Here is a 21,644-nt window from a genome sequence, read left to right as displayed (position 1 = left end):
AGCCCCTGAAGAAGATCCTGCTGGATCAAATCTTTCTTCTCTCCATCCCTTGTCTACTAATCCTCTTACATCTATCTCTTTTGTGTTCACCCTGCTCATTAACCTGTCTGTATTCTGTGTGTGTATTTGTCCCTTCTGTTACTGTAATTTGTCATTCAGCCCCTGAAGAAGATCCTGCTAGGATCGAAACATCCTGCCCTCTTTTCTTTTTACACATTCTCTTACACAGGCTCTTTAGTGGATAAGCAGTTCGCTAACAGTTTTGTTTTATTTTGATCTCAATGAAACTTCTATAACAACCTAAAAGTCTAAAGAACCCAAGTTTTCAATTGACCAGTGGTCAGCTATTGCTTAGCACTTAACACTGATGGACATTGCTTAATGTAACTTATCAAGTTTTATTTTCCAGATACTAGTTTTGCATTTTCCTTACCATCCACTCTAGTTTTCTCTCTGAACATCTGTGCATCCTCAACAGATCTGACATCCCCATTGGCAAACACAGGTATATTTACACTGTCTTTGATCGTCCTTATAGCTTCAATATCTACAGGCTCTGCTCTCTGCCTGGCAGTTCTACCATGGACTGTAAGAAATGAGATGCCAGCATGCTCAGCCATCTGACACATGTCAACAGTTTTCCTGTAGAAAAGTTAGAACAAATAGGTCGCTATGGAAACTGACTAGGCATGACTTGCATTCTTAGAGTATGCTCCCAGCTGGACAGTGATCTCCAGTTAGCATTACATGAAGCACCAATTCTTTTCTTTTTTTTGGGGAAAGATTAAAGATTTCATTTCTAAAATAAGGGTAGGGCTACTGGGCATAACCCTCAACTTTCTGTCGTTTTCGACTATAGTTTGAATACTACAGTTCTAGGCCAGTAGCCACAACCAGTATTTACCAGCCATTTAAGGAGCATTAAAACTAGAAAATGAACTATATATGTTAAAGAAAAATCTTGGAGAGTGGTTGTAATATCATGGTTGAAATGTGAACAACAATCACAATTATTAGATTTATTTGCATATGTGGAACAATGCTGCTGAACCTAAAAGGGGACACAAACCCTGCCATCACTATTGGTCTTTGCTATAGGGATTACTATCATGAACAATTTCTCCAACCAGCTAAGAAATCTCTTTTTCTTATTCTAGATACCACATGTTTAATGTTCCTTCACACACAGGGCAGAAGACTTGATCAAGTCTACACATGATGTCATCGAGCCACAATGATTCAAGTTTTTGTTTGAATGTATTTCTTTATTTACTGCAGTTTTTATTTTCTGTAATGGAGATTGGTTTTGAAAATAATGAATCTGAAATGCTCAAATTGTTTACATGACCTACTGATGACATTAGTTACAGTGTGAACATAGAGAAAGTCAAAAGTTTGAGATCCTAATGACACTATGCCATCACAAATTTACAAAAATAACAGCTCCCAGACACAACTTGGAAACTACGATACCTCCCAAACGGAGCAAGATTTTTCTTAGCCGTTTTGCGGGTTCCGTTCTTTACAAAGATCTCTGTCCTATAAGCTAAAGATGATGATTGGGTCTGTGTCTCCGTAAATATCCTCGAACCTTGATCATCAAATCCATAAATCAGATCACATTTGTTGAATGAAATAAGTAAAAAACACCTGCACTTACCTTAAGTCACTATGAATTCTAATTTTGATGGATACTGTGAAGTCGCTGTTCACTCTAGCTTTGGTCATTTTTATAGCATCACTGATCAGTTCAGGATGATCTATCAACCAAGCTCCATATCCTTCTGCCATTGCCCACCTGTTTACAAACACAACATAAGTCTTAAATAAGTTCTCCCAGAATCTTATATTTAAATTATATTCATTCAACTTTTTACAAAAGTACTGTGCTAGGCAGTCTGACTGGCTTTCTAAAAATTTATCATGATTTGACATGTGACGTCACATGTACAAACTCAACTCACAACATATAAGTTAACGAAGTTTTGCCACTGATGGTGATATTAAATTGAAGGCACACATCAAACTTATAAATTAATGCATGGTATTTTATATCAAGGATAGCTTTCATCAATAAACAAAAGATCTTGCTCAGTGAAACAATTTTCATTTAAAAATAGTTCAAATATATGTTTCTACAGAAACTGTCTATCATTTAGCTGCAGTGTTGATTTGAAAAGTGCTCAGGGCAAAATGTAGAAGGATTTACTAAAAAAGCAAAATCCAGTGAAGGCACAGCAAAGAATGTGAACTGAACCAGCCATGTTACTCATGATAAAGTGCCATGGGCACAATACAGGAAAAGCTACAACATAGAAATCAAGACTTAATTACCTTTGTGGGCAGCCACAGTTGAGATCCACTCCTTGGACATACCTGGAGGAAATGAAGATTTAAAGCTTTTGTAAAAGTTTGAAGATAAACAAAAGTAGATATGAGACACGAATAGAACAAACTCAAGGAATTCAGAATACAACATTTAAACACATGTCGATATAGGTCAAACCAATAGTCACTCATGCTGAAACGTGAGAAGGTATTTGACTGCAATCCACCATGGGATATTTTTTTTCTAATTTCTGGAAATATTGTGGAGGGTAGGAACCTTCAAGAATGTACTTTTAAATAGTCTTTAGAATGCAGCAAAATGAGAGACAATCCAAATGAGCTTTAAATGCTTGGCATATAACCTGCATACAATGCATGTTCCTCTAGGACAACCAATCCACTCTAATAGATTTCCTACAGAACCACACATAGTCCATTGATTGTCTTCATACAGATGACAAACAGGAATCATCCATTACAACAGATAAAGCAATACCATGTAAGAAAAGATGTTGCACAAGGATACAGACTATCATCTCTTGTTTAAAATAACAATTACAAATGGGAAAACTGAATGTGTAGGTGATTGCTAGTAACAAAATATTTGCCTACCCCTTCAGTTCCACAAGGCCAAACTCTCTATCAAATAAGAAACTGTTATTGCATGTTTTTGCAAGTGAAAATGGCAAAAGTTAAGTACTGTATGCTTTACATACAGTAGGAAGATCAATGCTGCTATGTCAAGGGATAAGACAACATATAACATACAAATTATTATTTTGGACTTTTTTTAAAGAAGATACTTACGGGGCAACCAGTTCTGCTGCATCAGCAAAATCTTTCCCATTACTGGCAGCAAATTGAACAATTAAGGGCTGGTCACCTGTGTGCAAAACATGAACTTCAGTCAGAACTAAGCCTTTAACAAATTAGAAAAGGGAGGAAGGGTGGGGTGGAAGGGGTATGAGCCTGTAACAACTGACCATGCAGTGGGAAAGCAGCTGTAAACTAAATTGTGTAACTGTGAGTGAGAAAATTTCATACAGAATAGGTCGAAGCTCTAATTAATAATTGCATGAAATATAGGGCTGAGTCAGTTTGGTAAGATTTTGGCAAGAATTTTCAAACTTCTGTCAATACAATAGAAAATGGATTATTAACAAGTCAACCAAACTGAACTGCCTCATTGCTGTTCCAAAATGTTTGGAATTACATTCTGAAACAAAATATTTAAATCAGAATGCCCTATTTGTTAACAATTTATAAAAGAAATCAGAAATGCCACATGAACTGACGTATCAATGACACTTTGTTGTTTTCTTTTAGAATTCCAAGTTTCTCAGATGATTCCCTTGTTAAGATGCTGTGTTTCAACAGTTGTAATTTTATGACACCTGTTGACCTCATATGACCTTCACTATACACAATAAGATGGTTTTGTATGGGGGGGGGGCTCATTATGAGTTATCCTCATGAGGTATTTAGGTCCATGGGAGATTCACTTGATTGAGATTTTGTTTTACATTTTTTTCACCTTCTGACCTCTCATGACCTTTACACTGAAAACAAAAGGCTTCCTCGAACCAATATGGGGCCTCAGCTTGCAAAGGATGATATCCAACCAAATTTCCCATTTTGAGATTTTGTGTTCCCACCTTTTCATATTTTGGGGAATGCACCATACAAAGTTTCAGAGTCATCCAATTTTCCCATCTTGAGTATGTTTACAAAGTAAGGCATCATTCACAATTAATACATGCACACCATCATGATTGCAGCAGTTATAAATACTCCTCATCAAATACTGGCGGCCATCTTACAAAGTTGTCATGGTGATATCACAAGGGCTACCTAGCACACAAGATATCGAAGAAATATTTTCTACAAAAGCCAAAGGAGTTGTTCCATCATTCCTTCAAACCTTTTTTATTTGTGACTTGGAGAGTAACTGATATAAACTGGCTTCCGACTTACCTGAATTTGTCATAAACTCGATGTCTCTTGCCTTTTGTGATTTAACGAAAGATTCTGAGATTATCATTGGTGTGAAGCAAAGATCGCAGTTATACCTAAACGGAAACAATTAGGAAAAGGTCTGTCCATGAGTGCTATGCAATGTACAAATAACCCAAATCTGATCTTTATTACTGCATGTAAAACAGAGTATCTAAATTTCTAATGTCACAACCATTTCTCTACTGCTACTGAGACAATATCCCTTGTAGGGGTCAAGTAGTGAGATTTCCTATTCATTCACTTCTAAAAATGTTGCAGATTTTTTTATATTTTTTTTTACTATTCCCATTTTGAAATATGCTGGCCTCCAAGCTAGCTACTTCAGACCAGGTTATCACTTTCATCAATGTCTATTTTGGCAGTGTCCCTCCTGAAAACGTTTATCTCAAGTCCTAATACAGAACATACATTTACTACAGCTGATCAAGGTTTTTCTGTTCATCCATAAAATTGCAAACAAACCACACAACCACAAAAAAAAAAGGAAAATAAATATGACTGTCTTGTTACCTTCTCACAAGTGTTCTGAAGGCTAACCTGTAAACAAAGAACCAAGAAAATGTAATCAATTAATAGATTCACATCCAAAAACATCACCACATTCTATGCTAACTTGTGAGCACAAGAATGTCATATCAAATTATCAAGTTCTTCACTTAATTAACACTTTTGGTATTTTGACCAATTTCGTAATGGGCCAAATAAACTTCTGTACTGATATTCATGAGTCCTCCAGTTAGTATGCCTTCAAATGTTCAATACAAAATAAGACTTTACTGACCACATTTCAATAAACTTAAATCTTCACTCAGCAAATCAAAAATCTATCACCTAAGTTTTAAATGAAAGTAAACAATGTGTAGAAAATTTAATTCAGGTATAATCATCCAGTGTAATCAATCACTATTGTTCACTGCTGATTTAATCATTTAATTGCTACTGTATATGTTATTTCCACTTACTTTGAATATCGCACCATTGGAGCACACATGTAAAGAAATGGCTTATCCTTCATCAACTCTGACATTGTCTTTCTCTCCATGTTTGAAGAAATTTGTAGGGTAATTAATATACTTCAGCATATGGTATGTATGTAGTCAACAGGCGAACCTGTTGTTAGATGAAAGGAGAAAGCTGATATAAACATGTATGTTTAAATCAATCATGAGAGCATGGTATATAACATTATCATAGACTGAACTATGTCATGATATTGAAGCGGTTATAAAAGTACGTGCTTTCTCCAACAATTATTGAAAGGTCAATTCGACAGCCTTCACTTCCCCCAACCCCCCCCCCGCTCCCCCCGCCCCCCACCTCAAAAGTGCATAAGATTCCATCTCTGCTATCCATCTATTTGTCCAATTGATGTGGACATTTGAAAAAGTATGGCATATTATCCACCTAGTTATCTTGGAACAGTGAGTGGAAATTTCCCCTCATATAGTTACCAGGCAGAGATCATGAGCCAATTCCGATGACCATTTGTCCTAGTTATACTGACCTGGTGGTTGGACAAAGATATGGAACCCCATGCTGCTTTATTTAGTCTGACCTAAATTTTGCTCATGCAGATTCTGGGATGGTCGGGAGAGGGCTAGAGGTGCAAATAGTATACAGAACAAGCTGTATGCTATACTGATTAAATAAATGCCAGGAGATAAGTGATTGATTAGAAGTTCGTCAAAAATAGTTAAATAAAATATGGTTAAGACATTGCAAAAGCTAGATATTTAAAAAGTGGATAATTTTATTTGGCTGTGGGTAAATTTACTAATTCAAAATCATAACTGAGTCCACCATGCTACAAAGAGTGGTCATACTCTCTAAGTCTAACCAACTCTAACTATATATACGGCTACAGATCTAACATAGCAAATATTATAGGGACTAGTTTTGCGAGAGAAAGTAGACAACCAATATTAGTTATTACCTTGCCTACCTAAGTTGATCCAGTATTGTAATCTCATAGACAACTGTGATGTTCTGGACTTTTAGTAAATTTAGGATACCTCAAATTAAACTTACACGAGATTAAAAGCCTTCTTCGCAACACAAATACCATTCAATTCCTTCATTTGTCTGGTACGAACAAATCAGATCCCAGATGTGGCAAGTGGCTTTGAACTGAATCTCCTTATGATCGTACGAGATATTTTGTATGCGTACCACCTCGGCCAAATGAAGGGGAAATCCAAAAACTAAAAATAGCAACGGTACCGGGCTTTCGCGATAATCACATGAACGATGTAAACTGCAGACATAAATCCGTATGGACAATTTACCTCAAAATGTTAGGGAAAATATGAAGACCATGTTACATAAAATGGAAGTCGAGTCCAACCTTTGTAGATATGTCCGATGTCTGTGAGAAGCTATGACCCACTGAAGGCTAAGTTTCGTAGTGTGTGCACAAAGCAAAGCGGTTATGTTTATGGTAATATTATAATCATGCTAGCCTATTTAATATTACATTATAATGTCAAAACAAGCCTATGCTGACCGACTTTTGCTATGCAGTAGATAGGCCTATCCTAAATAAAATGTGTAATACTGCGCGGCAATCGTCGGAGCGCCTTCTGACTGAACTCACTCAATAAATTTGTGGGCCTAACTTTAGAATCCGTACCATATGAATGGGAAAGCTTACCTCGAATCGGCAGAATAACAACTGTATAATCCGGCTGAACGTCAGTGAATAGGTGCATCGCGTGAATGATAGGATTATTGGGATATAAGCATCGGATGGTACGGATTCTAAATTAGTACCAATTTTTGTTTCAAATATACACTTTCACCTGACGAATAAATAGCTTTACCTAGCAAGGTAAAATGTTTGTAATGATCAACTCACAAGTCACAGAACAATTTGCAGACTAACAGAAAGTTTTTTTTTATTTTCCAATAGAAGTTATTGTTCATGTCACGTCAGTAAACGCTGACAATCAAACTGGGATGGTAGACTGAAATTGGTCCGAAAGGGAGAACCCATTTGAAAGGACAAACTAAAACGAATGACAATTGACTTTTTACAGGGTTAATTATCATTCGAGAATGACAGCGAATGACAACGAAGGACGGTGGTCGGAAGAGATAAGAGAGAAAAGGCCCCCACCTTTATGATCAGTCGGGGAAAAGAACCTCCGCCAGGGGGGCGACTTCCCCCTTGCCCTGGGGGGGGGTAATAAAAACAATAATTTTTTTACAGCAACAAATATTTTCAATTCAACTAAGTTCATGGGGTAAAATCCCACAGGGCAAGTCAAACATCTTGCTCAAGAATTTCCAAAAACACTGGTCACAGTCGCAAAATGTCAACTCGAATTTTTTGCGATTTTAACCCCGATTTTCCGACAGTTTTGCGTGGCTTTAATATACCCACAAAGTCTGAACTGTGACTCCGGTTGAAGCAAATGTCTGTGCTGTCATTCACTGTCATTCGTTTTAGTCAACGCAATTTTTTAGTGTGTACAACATATTGTCATTCGTTATGTGTAACGCAATTGTCATTCGTTTTAGTAACACCCCCATTTGAACATACACAACTCAGGGGTGTCAATCTTGTGGGACAGGGGAACATTCCCCCACTTTCTGGAGGGTGGGAGGGGGGCACAATATCAAATACAAACCCCACCCCCCCCCATCCCCTCCAGTTTTAGTTACTGACTCTTGTAGGCACTAATTTTATTTAAGTGACTCTTCCACAGGAGGATATTTGTAAAATGGTATTCCTCATGTGTACAATTCTACTTTTAATTCTAATATTTGTAACCATGTAGGCCTACAGGAATTGAGGACTCACTGCCAGTTATAACACATACTGGCTTAGATTTCTGGTATTAAATGCAATATATATGTAAAATGCCTTATCAAATTACAGACCTGTCAACTCTCTCGGTTTTACCGGGAAACTCCCAATTTTTACCTGAATCTCCCGGCATCCCGGTTTCATATTCTATTCTCCCGGTTTTTTAATGTTTCATCACTTGCGACATTTCTGAAAATAGCCAACAATTATTCCCATGCTTAGTAATTCCCCACAGTAACGCTGAACAGGAAAGGCTATTCAGTGTAGTTCTCAAGAACAAGACAGACAGTCGGTTAAGTCTCAAGCTTGATGGGACTCTATCTAGCATACTCCACGAAGTCACAGTACCTAGTCCACTGTTCCCTGTTTCACATGAAAGAAACCCTGTAGAAATCGAAGCGAGCTGCTGTAAACTACAAGAAACACTGATTGGATGATTCTCTCATTGTATTGCATAAGTAGACTATACTTATTTAGGAGTATTTATATCATTTCAGCTGAAAATTACCAACCTCCCTATTTTCCCCTTGTTCTCCCTATTTTTTGGCCCTGAGAAATGTTATTCTCCCTATTTGGGGGTCAAACAGGTTGACAGGTCTGATATTAATTTTGTCTTCCCCAGTACACAGACTTAAACCATAAGCATGATGGCAAGTGGGAATTGCTCACAAGATGCTGCTTCCCATACTGAACAGACAGAAGTTGTCCGACAAATTTTGACAGAAAAGGGGCAACCATTGTCATGGGAGACGTTTGGGAAATTGTATGAGGAGAGAGATCCATCAGTCAATTACCAGTCAGTTCAAGATTTTCTTTGCAAAACATCTGTCTATGGTATACTTTGTTCTAGGGACTTCATTGCTCTGGACACCCCAAGAAATGTTGCATTACTGAAGTTAGAGTTGGCTGTGGTCGTCAATGAGAAGTTAAACGAAGGAAAATTATCCACAGCCAGCCATTACTTCCAGGTAGCCGCCTCACAGGAAGAAAAAGATGAACTTGGTCATAATGAAGTTTCCTTGGCCAAGTCAATGTTAATTTATGAAGATACTTTTGTCTTAACTTCATTGACCAAACAGAAAATCAATTACATGAAAATAGTTTTAAAACCAGGAATTGCTGACCGACATCAATCTTTCTTCAGATCTGAAAACGATACCAAGGCATCTGCATTGTATAAACTGAAATATTTTCTGTTTCTCTGCCATGGCAGCATTGATGTTAAATCAGCTTTGCAATATTCTTGTTGCTTCTTGACCAAAGCAGAAAAAGTTCACTTCTCCAGAAATACGACAGATGACTTTGTCAAGGCTTTAAAACTCCAGTGCCTTTCAATTTATGTAGATGAAAGTGTTGTTGCGCTGTCACGATCACCAAAGGTGCAAAATCAAGCAAACCCTAATGGTAAGTCATATGTTGTTTTTATGATTGAAAACTTTAGGTAGATTAAAAGATCATCTGTATCTGCCCCATCCTCTTAGTTGTCATGGTTACAGACTAGGAGTCATTCAATCTGTGGGTTGATGTTGAGAGGGGAAATTAGACAGTTTAAAAACTATTCAATCAGTATATTGCATCTAGGCTGGTTGGCAAAGAGTTAATAACATGAATTTACAAATTTGGATGTTGAAGTAGTAAACATATACAACATATTGTACAGCATGTTCATTCTGTATTCTCTACAGATGGCAATGGGCTCAGTCAGAAAGAATTGCTGGATGTCTTTGATGAAGATGATGTTAGTCTCTTCAAAGCTATCTTACAAGATGGACCATTATCCTGGAAATGTTTCATAGCAGAATTGGTATCAAGAAAACCTGATACACATGCTATTGCTCTCAGAGAAATGTTTTGCCAGTCTCCTCCAAATGGCTTTTTGAATTCCCCTGATTTCATCTCCATTTATAATAATGTGAAATGCTCTGCTTTGACCAAATTACATTTCATAATTGCTGTCAATAATAAACTTGGTAATGTGCACTTAGCTAAGATTAGCTATCATTTCAATGTGTTAGGATCTGAACAGGAGAGAGATATGTTTGGAAGGAACCCCAGTGAACTTTCTCAATCACTGCTCAACCACAGTAATATATTCTGTGTGTCATCTGAGGGTGGCAATCTACGTAGTGTAAAATGTCGACCCCTGGCCATTCCATTCAACTCTTTCTTCCAGTTTGAGGGTAAAAGTATAGAATCTTTTTGTCACAAACTGAAATATTTTCTCAACCTATGCAGTGGAACATGCACAGTATTTGCTGCCTACGAGTTTTCCAGGAACCTCCTTCGCAGAGACGAAAAGCAGCTCTTCATGTGCAATCAAGAGTCTTTCATTCAATTCGTTTCTTCGCTAAGGAAATTTTTTAAAGTTACAGCAGACAAGATTCAACTGCATCAATCACATTTGTGGCGAACTCAACTGAAAGAAGCCTCCATCCTCCCGGGTGACATGAAAATCCAAAGTCATGGTACAGCAGGTTTGTTTATTTTGCAATATTGACTGCAGCTTCTTTTATTTATCCTTTAAAGTAAACTTTACTCTTTAACTAATAGGAATCACTGGAATAACTTATTTGCTTTCCTTGGTCACCCATATGTCCATTTCTCATCATTGGCCATAAATGTTCAACTGTAACATGTCGTGCATTAAAGATTTGTAGTTTACTATATATACTGTACTTAGTATTTCACAGTTTTGTTATACTCAATTTCTAATTTAATTGATGCATTGCTTGGTTAATTTTAATGATACACACAAATAGGTTTCCATTTTTAAGGGACAGCTTTGTGTAACATATTGTTCCCCCAAGGGTTTCAGAAAAATTCCAAGTAAATACACGCCCACCTTAGGCCAGGCCACTCCACCATGGGAATAAAGTAAGCCGACACTAGCACTCATTTGGGTCTTGGAAAAGGTACAGTAACTAGAAATTACTGGAGGTTTTAAGGCTTGGGTAGTAAAGAACTAAGCAGACACAAGTTTCTAAGTAAAAAGCCAGAGTATAACTGTCTTCTTTATTTTCTATGAGGTCAGAATTACAATACAATGTATATTAATTACAATATGTATAGAACCTTCTATTACATAATTATAGCTTGGCACATATAATTAATGGTACAGTATATGTTCTTGAATAAATAATAACTATTATTTTTCCAGTGAATCTGGGTGCAATCATATTAAACTTGACCCCATTTGATATGATGGCTGCATGTATGGTATACAACAATTACCATTCCCAGCAAAAAATGTACCCTAATTTTACCGCGGTAAACTATGGTAAATGTGTGGTAAATAGGGTAAATGTGTGGTAAAATTGTGGTAAAATCAACCGCGGTACATTTACCGCAGTTTTACCATGGTAATACCGCGGTAAAAGTATGGTAAAAGTGCGGTACATTTACTGCGGTAAATTTACCGCAGTTTTACCATGGTTTTACCGCGGTAAAAGTGTGGTACATTTACTACGGTAAATTTACCACAGTTTTACCATGGTATTACCACGGTAAAAGTAGGGTAAAAGTGTGGTACATTTACCGCGGTAAATTTACCGCAGTTTTACCATGATATTACCACGGTATAAGTAGGGTAAAAGTGCGGTACATTTACTGCGGTAAATTTACCGCAGTTTTACCATGGTTTTACCGCGGTAAAAGTGTGGTACATTTACTACGGTAAATTTACCACAGTTTTACCATGGTATTACCGCGGTAAAAGTAGGGTAAAAGTGGGGTACATTTACCGCGGTAATTTTACCGCAGTTTTACCATGGTTTTACCGCGGTAAAAGTGTGGTACATTTACTACGGTAAATTTACCACAGTTTTACCATGGTATTACCGCGGTAAAAGTAGGGTAAAAGTGTGGTACATTTACCGCGGTAAATTTACCGCAGTTTTACCATGATATTACCACGGTATAAGTAGGGTAAAAGTGCGGTACATTTACTACGGTAAATTAACCACAGTTTTACCATGGTATTACCGCGGTAAAAGTAGGGTAAAAGCGTGGTACATTTACTACGGTAAATTTACCATAGTTTTACCATGATATTACTGTAGTAAAAGTAGGGTAAGTTTATATGGTACATAAACTACATATGTGAAATTCCTACAATTGTGCCATGATTAACCACAGTAAAAATAGGGTAAAACTATATGGTGCAATTATACTATGGTAAATTTACCATATTTGTACCATGATTTTACCACAGTAGAACATGTATGGGTCACACTATGAAACATGATGGTACATTTACAGCAATTTTCCATGATTTTGTCCCATATTTTTGCAATACTGATATGACAAACCTTTTGTTCTATTCATATCTTAATGTTGGCAATATTAATTACCTGTGGATATTAGTTGAATAAAGAAGAGAGACAAACTGCTATTCTTATATGTTATAGTATGCATCTCTTTTCCTAAAAAATAACAAGCAGAGGATAGATACATAGAGAATTCCTTCATGGAATCCCTGATATATTTGAGAGGAGACAACAATTAATTCTTTTTTCATTATTAGGGAGAACATAAAAGCCTTTAAAATGAAAAAAGAACTATATAAACTAGCACACATAAGGCATAGCTTCTGTGCCTCAACACTGTGGCACACAAAAATTGACCAATCAGTGTCCTCAGATTTGGGTATTCTCTGTCAGGTCCATTAAATGACTTGACAAGTCTATGTATCTATGATCAGAGTACTCTTTCCATTTAAAACAATTCTTTGAGGACAATAAGAGATGAAAAAGTCCAATCTGGACTACCAATTAAGTCAAAAGAAGAGAGTCAGGAATCATACCATCTAGGGTAATTGAAATTCAACAAAGCTTTCTCATGTGTGAAACCTCCATGGATTTGATGAATTAAAAACTGTTGCATTCTACAACTGAGGACTTACATGTCAGGCTTACAACCATTACAATAAGGGTAAAGGCATATAGCCAAATTATGATACAGTACACTGATGGGTGAAATTCAAAGAAATATATGGTATACATGCTGATCGAAGTTAGGACAAAATCATGCTCAATGTTAGGTAAAACTGTCCTACAATTAGTGTAAAATCATGGTAAATTGAGGTAAAACTAAGGTAAAAGCGTAGTAAATCTACGGTAAAATTGGGGTAAAAGCGTGGTAAAAGTATGGTAAATTGAGGTAAAACTAAGGTAAAAGCGTGGTAAATCTACGGTAAAATTGGGGTAAAAGAACGGTAAAACCGTGGTAAATTTAGGGTAAAAGTGTAGTAAATGCATGGTCAATCTAGGGTAAACTTGGGGTAAAAGAACGGTAAACTGTGGTAAAAGCGTGGTAAATATATGGTAAAATTGGGGTAAAAGAACGGTAAAACTGTGGTAAATTTGGGGTAAAAGCGTAGTAAAAGTGTAGTAAAAGCGCGGTAAAAGTATGGTAACACCGTGGTAAATTGCGGTAAAATTGGGGTAAAAGTGAGGTAAAACCATGGTAAATTTGTGGTAATTTACTGCGGTAAACCGCGGTTTACCCCGTCCATAGGGCCAAAACACCGCGGTAATGTACAACAAATTTACCGCGTTTTTACCCCGGTTTTACCGGGGTAAAAGTGTGGTATGTTACCGCGGTAAATTTGAGGTACATTTTTTCCTGGGTTGTCACTGAGTGGAGGGTTGCTAAAAGAAAACGACAAAGCAGGAAAGATAAATGACAACCCATGTTTATAACAGATTGTAAAGTACAAAAATGAACCCCATTGGCAGTAAATGCCCTTTGTTTGAAAAGCACACCATTAGGACTGCTTTTGGTCTAACCAAATTTGATACTGAATTATACAATTAAAAAAGTGTACTTTTAGATGACTACATAGGCTATATATCATCTACATGTAGTTTTGCCATTTGTATATATTTGTATTAACATGGTGGTATTTAAAATTAAGCTCACTTACCATTTGTTTGTAAGGAGTAGAGAATTATAAATATCTATTTCCTGTGTTAGTGGTCTAAAGCCTTTGGAGATAAATATGTGCAAATCTTAAGAGCCGGTGAACTGAATTAGACTTATGATTGTGCCTTGATGGTTTATTGCTCATATGATCAGAAAACCTTAAAATATCACTTGACAGAATTGCAAGAGTTAGTCCCATTACTCATTTTTAAGAAACTTTTTAAGGTTGTCCTTCCTTCGGACAGCCTTGCCATCATATTTGGTCGTCTGAACGATTTTTGGTTGTCCAAATGAAAGCACTTGGATTTTTAAAATGGCGGCACATTGCACGAGATCCGTAGATAAGAAATACTGAAATGTTTCAATTTAGCCTTGTAGGTATACCGTAACATTAGACTACGCAGGCCTAGTCTATCGTTCTGAGGCTTAAATCTTACTCTTACTAGTGACTAAAGTCTACCCTTACAGAGATCGACAAATATTGAACAGAACTGTAGTGAAGAGCTATATATGGTGTCATGGGCGTCAGCAGGTTTCAGAAAGTGAGGGGGACACTATACTATCTAAGCTGAGCGCCACCATTAGTTGGCGCGTAGCGTACCAGAAAATTTTGGGTACATAAGACCCCCTAGATCGCAGGAGACGGCCTTCCTGAGTCGTTTTTAGTTACATCAGAACCAGATCTGTGAGGAGAAATTTTGTCTCACAAAACTAAATTCCGACAGAAAGTACTGGTGGAAAGATGCCGTTCTGACACCAAGGGAGACGAATTACACAGCGTCCATCTCAAACGAAATATTTTCGGTAGTTTGGTATCATATAATACCCTGCATACAGGCAGAATACTGTCTGTAGGGCCTAAAATATATGATATTACCTTCCTGGTGGGGTCTTCGACTTGTTTTCAAGTTGAAATGCGTCGTTTTCTCTGATTCACAGTGTAGGGCAAGGGGAATTCCATTTCTGGCGAGAAGGGGTGCTTCCACAAAACACTCTAAAACATCGTTCAAACATCGCACAAACTTTTATCAGAGGTCTCGGATGAAGCGGGGAGGGTGAATATCAGAGGAAGGGGGATAAAGGGCCAAGCACTGTTCTAATTTCCAGTGCAATTTATTGATGATTCTTAAGTTAGATTCTACTTGAATCAGCTCAGCAATTGTGATAGAAAATCGCGCATATGCATGTGATTTTTTTAATAACTGCTCTGAAAAGTGAGGGGGACAAATGATATGATATCCCCTCCACTTTTGAAAGTGGGGGGGACATGTCCCCCCGTCCCCCACCTGTTGACGCCCATGTGTGGTGTATGCATAGAAATAGGGTGTATCACACATTAATTATTTTGGGTTGCAGAAATTCTCTGGTGGTGAAAAATGATTTCTGGGTTTGTTTCTGTTCACTTCCTGAGACATGGTAAGCCCATGCAGGGTATTCGAATATTGCAGCTACAGAAATGAGCATGAGGTATGCCCACATGCACAGTATAGTAGTACCATAGAATTCTATTAGTAGTACCAAAGATATTTCCAAAGGAGGATTATTATCTTTGGTAGTACTCATACACGTTGTTCTCCAGCTAGCTTGTCATACCAAGGGAGTTGAACCATAACAACTCCCTGGTCATACTGTACGTGCGCGGTCGTGAGGAAGAAGGCAAGTGTGGTCGCGCTGCCACGAGGGTCTGTACTCTGTAGGGTACGAAGTATACATTACTGCGCATAACCATTAGTGCATACGTAGAGTATGCATATTACAGCTGAAGTGTAAGATTTCCCCCTTTTTACGGAACGTACCAAAATGTGATTTATTTCTTACGCTATTTCTAATACGAATCGGGGGAGGGGCGATACCAAAAGCTACAATATAATATTTACGGCGGTTTTTTTATTTTAGAGAATAGTAATTTGTTGGAAGTGTTGAACACCTATGGCAAATAAGCAGTTCACCCGTCGGACAACCTGAGCAGGGTTTTAGGTTGTCAGACTTAATTTTGGGTTGTCTAGGACGATCAGTTAAATTTGAGCCCTGGCTAGTTATTCTTATTACGGCTTTCCAACAAGCTAATTTGAAGGTTAGCTCTCCACATCCCCGTACAAGTCAAGTAACCACTAACTGCTGCCACATCATTCATTCACTATATATGTTAACTTTCTTTCCTTGCTAATAGGTAAAAAAGATCAAGGTAGCCCAACGTCTGTCACCAAAAAGTTACAAAAACAGCCTACCAAGGCATTGACCGAGGACTTTGTAAAAGATAGATTAAAATCTCAAGGATACCCAATGAGCTGGACAGAATTCAAGAAGAAATTTTTATCACTTGATGAGAACCCTGATAACACTGTTGAAGAGTTTATGAAACAGTATTCTAACAAAGTGGCAAAGTCACTCTGCATGTCCAAAGATTTTGTTGCACTGAACACTACATTTCACAGAAACAGACTAAAACTTCAATTAATTTTGGAAAATCGTAGCAGATCTAACAAACCTTCCAAAATATGTTTAATGGAGCTCAAAGAACAATTTGAAGAAATTGCTTCAGACCACGAAATTGTGGAAACTCGGTACAACTGTCCAAGTTTGCAGGAGTTCCTCTTGAAATTTCCAAAAGTATTTGTCGTCAAGAGCAACTTTGTCACACAAGGTGCAAGTGCATTGAAGTTTTTGTCATTCTTTGGAAAAGAAAAAGAAGGAGCCAAGCCATCTGTAATGAACAAATTAAACTACTTTGTAAACATTTGTGGTGATTACTGTGACATTAGCTATGCCTGCAAGTTTCTGCAAACACACCTATCCCTCAAAGAAGAATTAGAATTGGTTAGTTCTGATGACAAAGTTTTCGATCTCATCAAGGCATCCCAGGGTGGAAAGATGGACGCTGATGTTGGTGGTCAAAGTGATACAAAGAGCAACAATGAAGTCCAAATAGGTAAAGTTTGATTTGGATGAATTCATTATATTAATTAGTCATTTTGAGTCATTTTGACTTTACAATTTTATCGTTACAGTTTGTCGCGCTGAAGATTCGGTCCGTTTAATGAATCTATGAAAATGGTTGCAATGAGAAAGCAAAATTCAATGCCAGACAATATTTGGAGAAATTCTCGAATAGATATCTGCATAGCAATGATATTTTATCAGAAGATACGTAGCCTTAAGCAACAACACAAAATGTGTAAAGCTATGACATTAAAGAGAGATTTCATTGACTGACTCATCCAACATAGCCCTGAAATACACTCGAAAACAATAGTACCTACAACATCTTAATTTTTTGCCAATGTAAAGATTCCCCAACGACAGCCATTTCTGATGTCAATAGAGGGGTATCAGAGGGTGCTAAAGCAAATAGCAATGGACCACCTCCACCCAATGAGAGCCCTACAATGCAGTCAAAAGGAAGTGATCAGACAGTCCCCATGCCACTAGCATTACCAGAAAAGGACCCTGTCAATAGAGGGGTATCAGAGGGTGCTAAAGCAAATAGCAATGGACCACCTCCACCCAAAGAGAGCCCTACGATGCAGTCAAAAGGAAGTGATCAGACAGTCCCCATGCCATTATCATTACCAGAAAAGGACTCTACATCATCGATGGACTCTGATGTTGGAAGTCAAAGTGATGCAAAGAGCAACAATGAAGTCCAAATAGGTAAACTTTCATTTGCATTATTTTATTATTTTTTTAAGGTATATTGAGTTAAATAATTTTGAGTTTACAGTTTTTCGTAACAACTCATCTAACATAGCCCTGAAATACACTCAAAAACAATAGTATCTACAACATTACTGGTATGGATATGGGTTAGACCTTAACAGGAAAAGTAGCTTGGCAGTATCATGCATTGTAAGTTGCTTACATAGGACCACGGAAGCTGCTCAAATTCATGCTTGATTACCCTAATCATGTATGATTATCTTTGTGAAGTGATTTTCTGCAAACTTGATTTTAGTGTACATCACGACAAGTAGCATATATGTTTGTGTGAAGAAATTGTAAATACATCTTTGAAAATTGACATTGAATTTTTTTTTCAGTTTTACAGTTTTTTTGGCATGATATGTCAAATTTATTTTATCTTGTGTTTGTTTATGGAAGACCAACTTCTAAGTATAGTATGAATTACCAACTGTTTCTTCAACTTGTTAAGTTTACAGCATTTGCCAGTAAATGCCACAAATATGTAAAATTTTGTTTCCTCTCAAGAAATTCTGGAAGAGAGAAACTCTACAATTGTCAGGACATTGAGAGTAATGGAACCCATTCTCCAACAAAGAGACCACCCCATGTTGTGGAGAGACCTGGAAGAAAGTGGTTTCACATTTAAAGAGAACAGATCTTGGATAGCAATCTTTAGGGACCTGTCAACATTGGAGACTCTACACCTTATCTGTACCCAGGAATTTATTTCCCAAAACACACCTAAAGATCGGGCTTTCCTCAAATTGTGCTTGTTGGTCAGGATTAATCTTAAATATAATGGCAATTGTCCAGTAAATACTTTGCATGAGCAGGTTTGTGGCATCGGATCATCAGCAGAAAAGAAAGTATTCAATGATGACTTCGAGACATACTTGAAAAGCTTCCCATCAGTGTTTGTCATGAATGTGGACACATCCTCCCTAGAGAGAGTTGTTCACCCTGGAAAGGACATGCCTTGCTTTGAGAATTTGTTCCAACTCTGTGCAGACCATCAGGAAGATTTCTGTCTCCAATGTCAGCTGACATTTTTCATATACCTGAGTGGTGGCAACAGTCATTTCAACAATGCTTTTGGTTTTACAAAGCTTATTGTGGAATCAGCCCAGAGAGGGTCACCAAAAAATGACCAGGAAATAGAGACATCTGAATTTGAGAAGTTGCTTGAGAATTGCAGCAGGGTTCATCTTGGTGAAAATTTGGACATAACCTTGTCTAGTCCAAGCGTTAATAGTCACACAGGGTCAAAAGGTGAGGGTGCATGCTTCAAGTGCCATATGAAACTGCACACAATTCCATTCCAACAGGTTTTTCTTGATGTCTTTATGTACAGTATGTTAAATTAGTCCTGTGCTGTACATTGTGATAGTCTCAACAGGAGTTAATTCTGCCTTGTAATTTATTGGAACAGAGAAAGATTCCTATAGTCTTGTATTTATTCAAGATCATCACATGGATATAGTGTTTCCAATTGTTTTTTTTTCTTAATTTTTATTTTACTGTTACTCCAAGTCCCTTTGAAATGGCATTCTTGCACTTTCATTCAGAAAACATATAAAATAGTCAATTAAAAAACAGCATTGATAATTAATGTTCAATTCATTCCACTTTAGTGAAAAAGTTTGTGAAATGAAATCATTTTTCATTACTTTCTTTCCTTGAAATACTTTTACAATGCACATGAATTCCAGCTGCCTGGATTTTCATGCATCCTTCACTTTGCTTGTAACTGTTTCATCATAAGCCTGTCATGCATTAGTTATTAGGAATACATATATTTTTCAGGTTTTTCAATAAAATAATATCATGTTGCAGCCCTCTCAGTGCCCTACTGTTTGACACAGTAACAGAGTTGAAGAAAACCCATCATATTGCATTAAGAAGTAGAACTTAAAAAATTGCATTTGCAGACATATCTTGTAGAGTGGCAAAAACTACCTGCATATTAATTTTGTTTCCAATGTAAAGGTACCCTGACGGCAGCCATAGGAGTATCACAGGGTGCTAAAGCAAATATCAAAGGACCACTTCCAACCAAAGAGAGCCCTACGGCGCAGTCAAAAGGAAGTGATCAGACAGTCCACATACCATTATCATTACCAGAAAAAGGCCCTACATCATCGACATTACCAGTTCAGGGTGCCCTTCCTTCCATTCCAGATGGTGACAGAGAGGTACCACCTACCTCCAAGGAGGGTGCACTGTCTTCATCTTCTTCTTTGAAAATGATATCATCAGATCCCACCAAAACCAAGACGGCAAGTAAAAGGTCCAAGAAGAAGAAAGCAGATGCAGCAGTTTCCATGGCAACAGAGACTAAAGTAGATGTGAAGGTAGAGGTGATAGGGAATGAAAACAGGTTAACCATGCTCATCGCTCAGATGCTGGAGGAAGTTAATCCAATCATATCTGTCATGCACTGCCAAGAAATTTTGATAGTTTTGAATTGGTCGGGTACCGGATTTTTGCTTCCGATTCCTCCGATAGGAGGTCAGGTCAATAAGGAGTATGATGCTAGATGGACCAAGTTGTGCGATTTCTTAAAGAATCCAAAAGTTGTAATGGTATGTTAACTTTTCTCATGAATTGTAATATTGTGCACTTAATAGGGGAAAAATGTCAACTATTCTGAATGAACCTCAAAACCAAACAATGTCTAATATTAAGAAACGTTTTGAATTCTTAGAGTAAGCAAGTATAAATTATTAAAGGATGGATCATTCTAAGGCGATAGGGATTCTTACATTGGTACAAGGCACATCCTATAGGGGGCTGGCATTTTTATAATGTGTGATGTCACAGTCTCACAGATCCACCAGGAGGCAAAATCCTTCTGCTCTTCTGTTCAGATTTCACTGGAGAAAGTCAATATTCCTGTTGCTGAACCTCATTATAAGCATCTAGTCCAACAGCCTATAAACTGTTAGGTCCACAAACCAGGCTCCATGGTTAGGATGCATCAAAGCTAGCTTGTACTTAAACATGACCATCAAAAAAATAACCAATAATTGTTCTCCATCAGCAAACTTCAAAATCTGTGGATACATTTTTCACATCCCACATATGACTGAGGAATTTTTTGGCATTTTTGATACAAATATATTTCCGATTGTTAAAAACTCCAAAGACATATATAGCTGTTAAATATTTAATACTAAGAAAGTTATCTATGTGAAAATTGCTCTGCAAAAATGTAAGCTCCAATTATTCTCTGCAATGCTCAAAGTGATCACACCTTGATAAATCACATGGAAATAAGTTTGCATTTGACCTAAACAAGCACCAGTTGATAAAATGAAGATGGTTGCTGGGTTTGCTCTCTGGTCATTTTGTGTATGAGGGTAAGGCTGCAGGTCTTGCGGACTACCATAAACTAGGTCACAACGGTCTAGTTCAGTCAAATCATGTTTAGTCAGGGCAATGCATGGCAAGCTTCACAAGACAGATGGTCAACTTTATTTATTTATTTTTTCACACGTTTTTTTTTTTTTTTTTGGCCCTTCTTTGAAAAGGTCACATTTGACTGTGAAAGTGTCGGGAAGGTTTTACTAGAGAGACTGGATCTGAAATTGGGGACTGTCTTTGACATAAAGGTAAAATGATGTAAAACGAATGTATATTTCCTTCAGCAAGACGTTATTATAATTGAAAAAATTGTGGCCATGTGTTTGTTCCCTTAAGTACAGCTAGTATGAAAGCTTATCTACTAGTGAGTAATTATGAACAACACTTTTGCCCCTTTATTTGTTTGATTTGAAGAAAATGCAAGTGGTTGATTCTGCATGTTTTTTCTCAAATGTATTCTGGTAAAATACTCTGTATGTTCATAACATATCTTGAAAATACTTAATATTTGATTTGGAGAAAACTT

The 21,644-nt window shown here is 37.2% G+C and overlaps 2 protein-coding genes across 6 annotated transcripts in view; one reads left to right on the top strand and one right to left on the bottom strand.

Annotated features, from left to right (window-relative positions):
• LOC139962208 (tRNA-dihydrouridine(20a/20b) synthase [NAD(P)+]-like) overlaps positions 1 to 21,644 on the bottom strand; it is a 50,775-nt gene that overhangs the window by 6,078 nt on the left and 23,053 nt on the right. Inside the window, exons 1-8 of one of the 3 annotated variants that reach the window (XM_071962206.1) lie at positions 6,373 to 6,506; positions 5,307 to 5,454; positions 4,855 to 4,881; positions 4,303 to 4,397; positions 3,136 to 3,211; positions 2,335 to 2,376; positions 1,661 to 1,798; positions 434 to 642 (exon numbers count right to left, since the gene is read on the bottom strand). In XM_071962206.1, coding sequence (XP_071818307.1) covers positions 434 to 642; positions 1,661 to 1,798; positions 2,335 to 2,376; positions 3,136 to 3,211; positions 4,303 to 4,397; positions 4,855 to 4,881; positions 5,307 to 5,386 — 667 coding nt within the window. In that variant the 5' untranslated portion in view covers positions 5,387 to 5,454; positions 6,373 to 6,506. Of the gene's footprint in view, positions 1 to 433; positions 643 to 1,660; positions 1,799 to 2,334; positions 2,377 to 3,135; positions 3,212 to 4,302; positions 4,398 to 4,854; positions 4,882 to 5,306; positions 5,455 to 5,848; positions 5,983 to 6,372; positions 6,507 to 21,644 lie in introns of those variants that run through there. The other 2 variants (XM_071962208.1, XM_071962207.1) reach the window with 2 other exon arrangements.
• Positions 6,551 to 21,644, top strand: part of LOC139962202 (uncharacterized) — a 34,864-nt gene continuing 19,770 nt past the window's right edge. Inside the window, exons 1-8 of one of the 3 annotated variants that reach the window (XM_071962194.1) lie at positions 6,551 to 6,781; positions 8,775 to 9,556; positions 9,838 to 10,617; positions 16,245 to 17,003; positions 17,363 to 17,725; positions 18,281 to 19,024; positions 19,742 to 20,337; positions 21,286 to 21,366. In XM_071962194.1, coding sequence (XP_071818295.1) covers positions 8,797 to 9,556; positions 9,838 to 10,617; positions 16,245 to 17,003; positions 17,363 to 17,725; positions 18,281 to 19,024; positions 19,742 to 20,337; positions 21,286 to 21,366 — 4,083 coding nt within the window. In that variant the 5' untranslated portion in view covers positions 6,551 to 6,781; positions 8,775 to 8,796. Of the gene's footprint in view, positions 6,782 to 8,774; positions 9,557 to 9,837; positions 10,627 to 16,244; positions 17,004 to 17,362; positions 17,726 to 18,280; positions 19,025 to 19,741; positions 20,338 to 21,285; positions 21,367 to 21,644 lie in introns of all 3 variants that reach the window. The other 2 variants (XM_071962193.1, XM_071962195.1) reach the window with 2 other exon arrangements.

The sequence above is a fragment of the Apostichopus japonicus genome, chromosome 20 (genome assembly GCF_037975245.1).
Source record: "Apostichopus japonicus isolate 1M-3 chromosome 20, ASM3797524v1, whole genome shotgun sequence".
Lineage (NCBI taxonomy): Eukaryota > Metazoa > Echinodermata > Holothuroidea > Aspidochirotida > Stichopodidae > Apostichopus > Apostichopus japonicus.
Note: the sequence above shows the minus strand (reverse complement) of the source record. Positions and strands in the feature narration are given on the sequence as shown.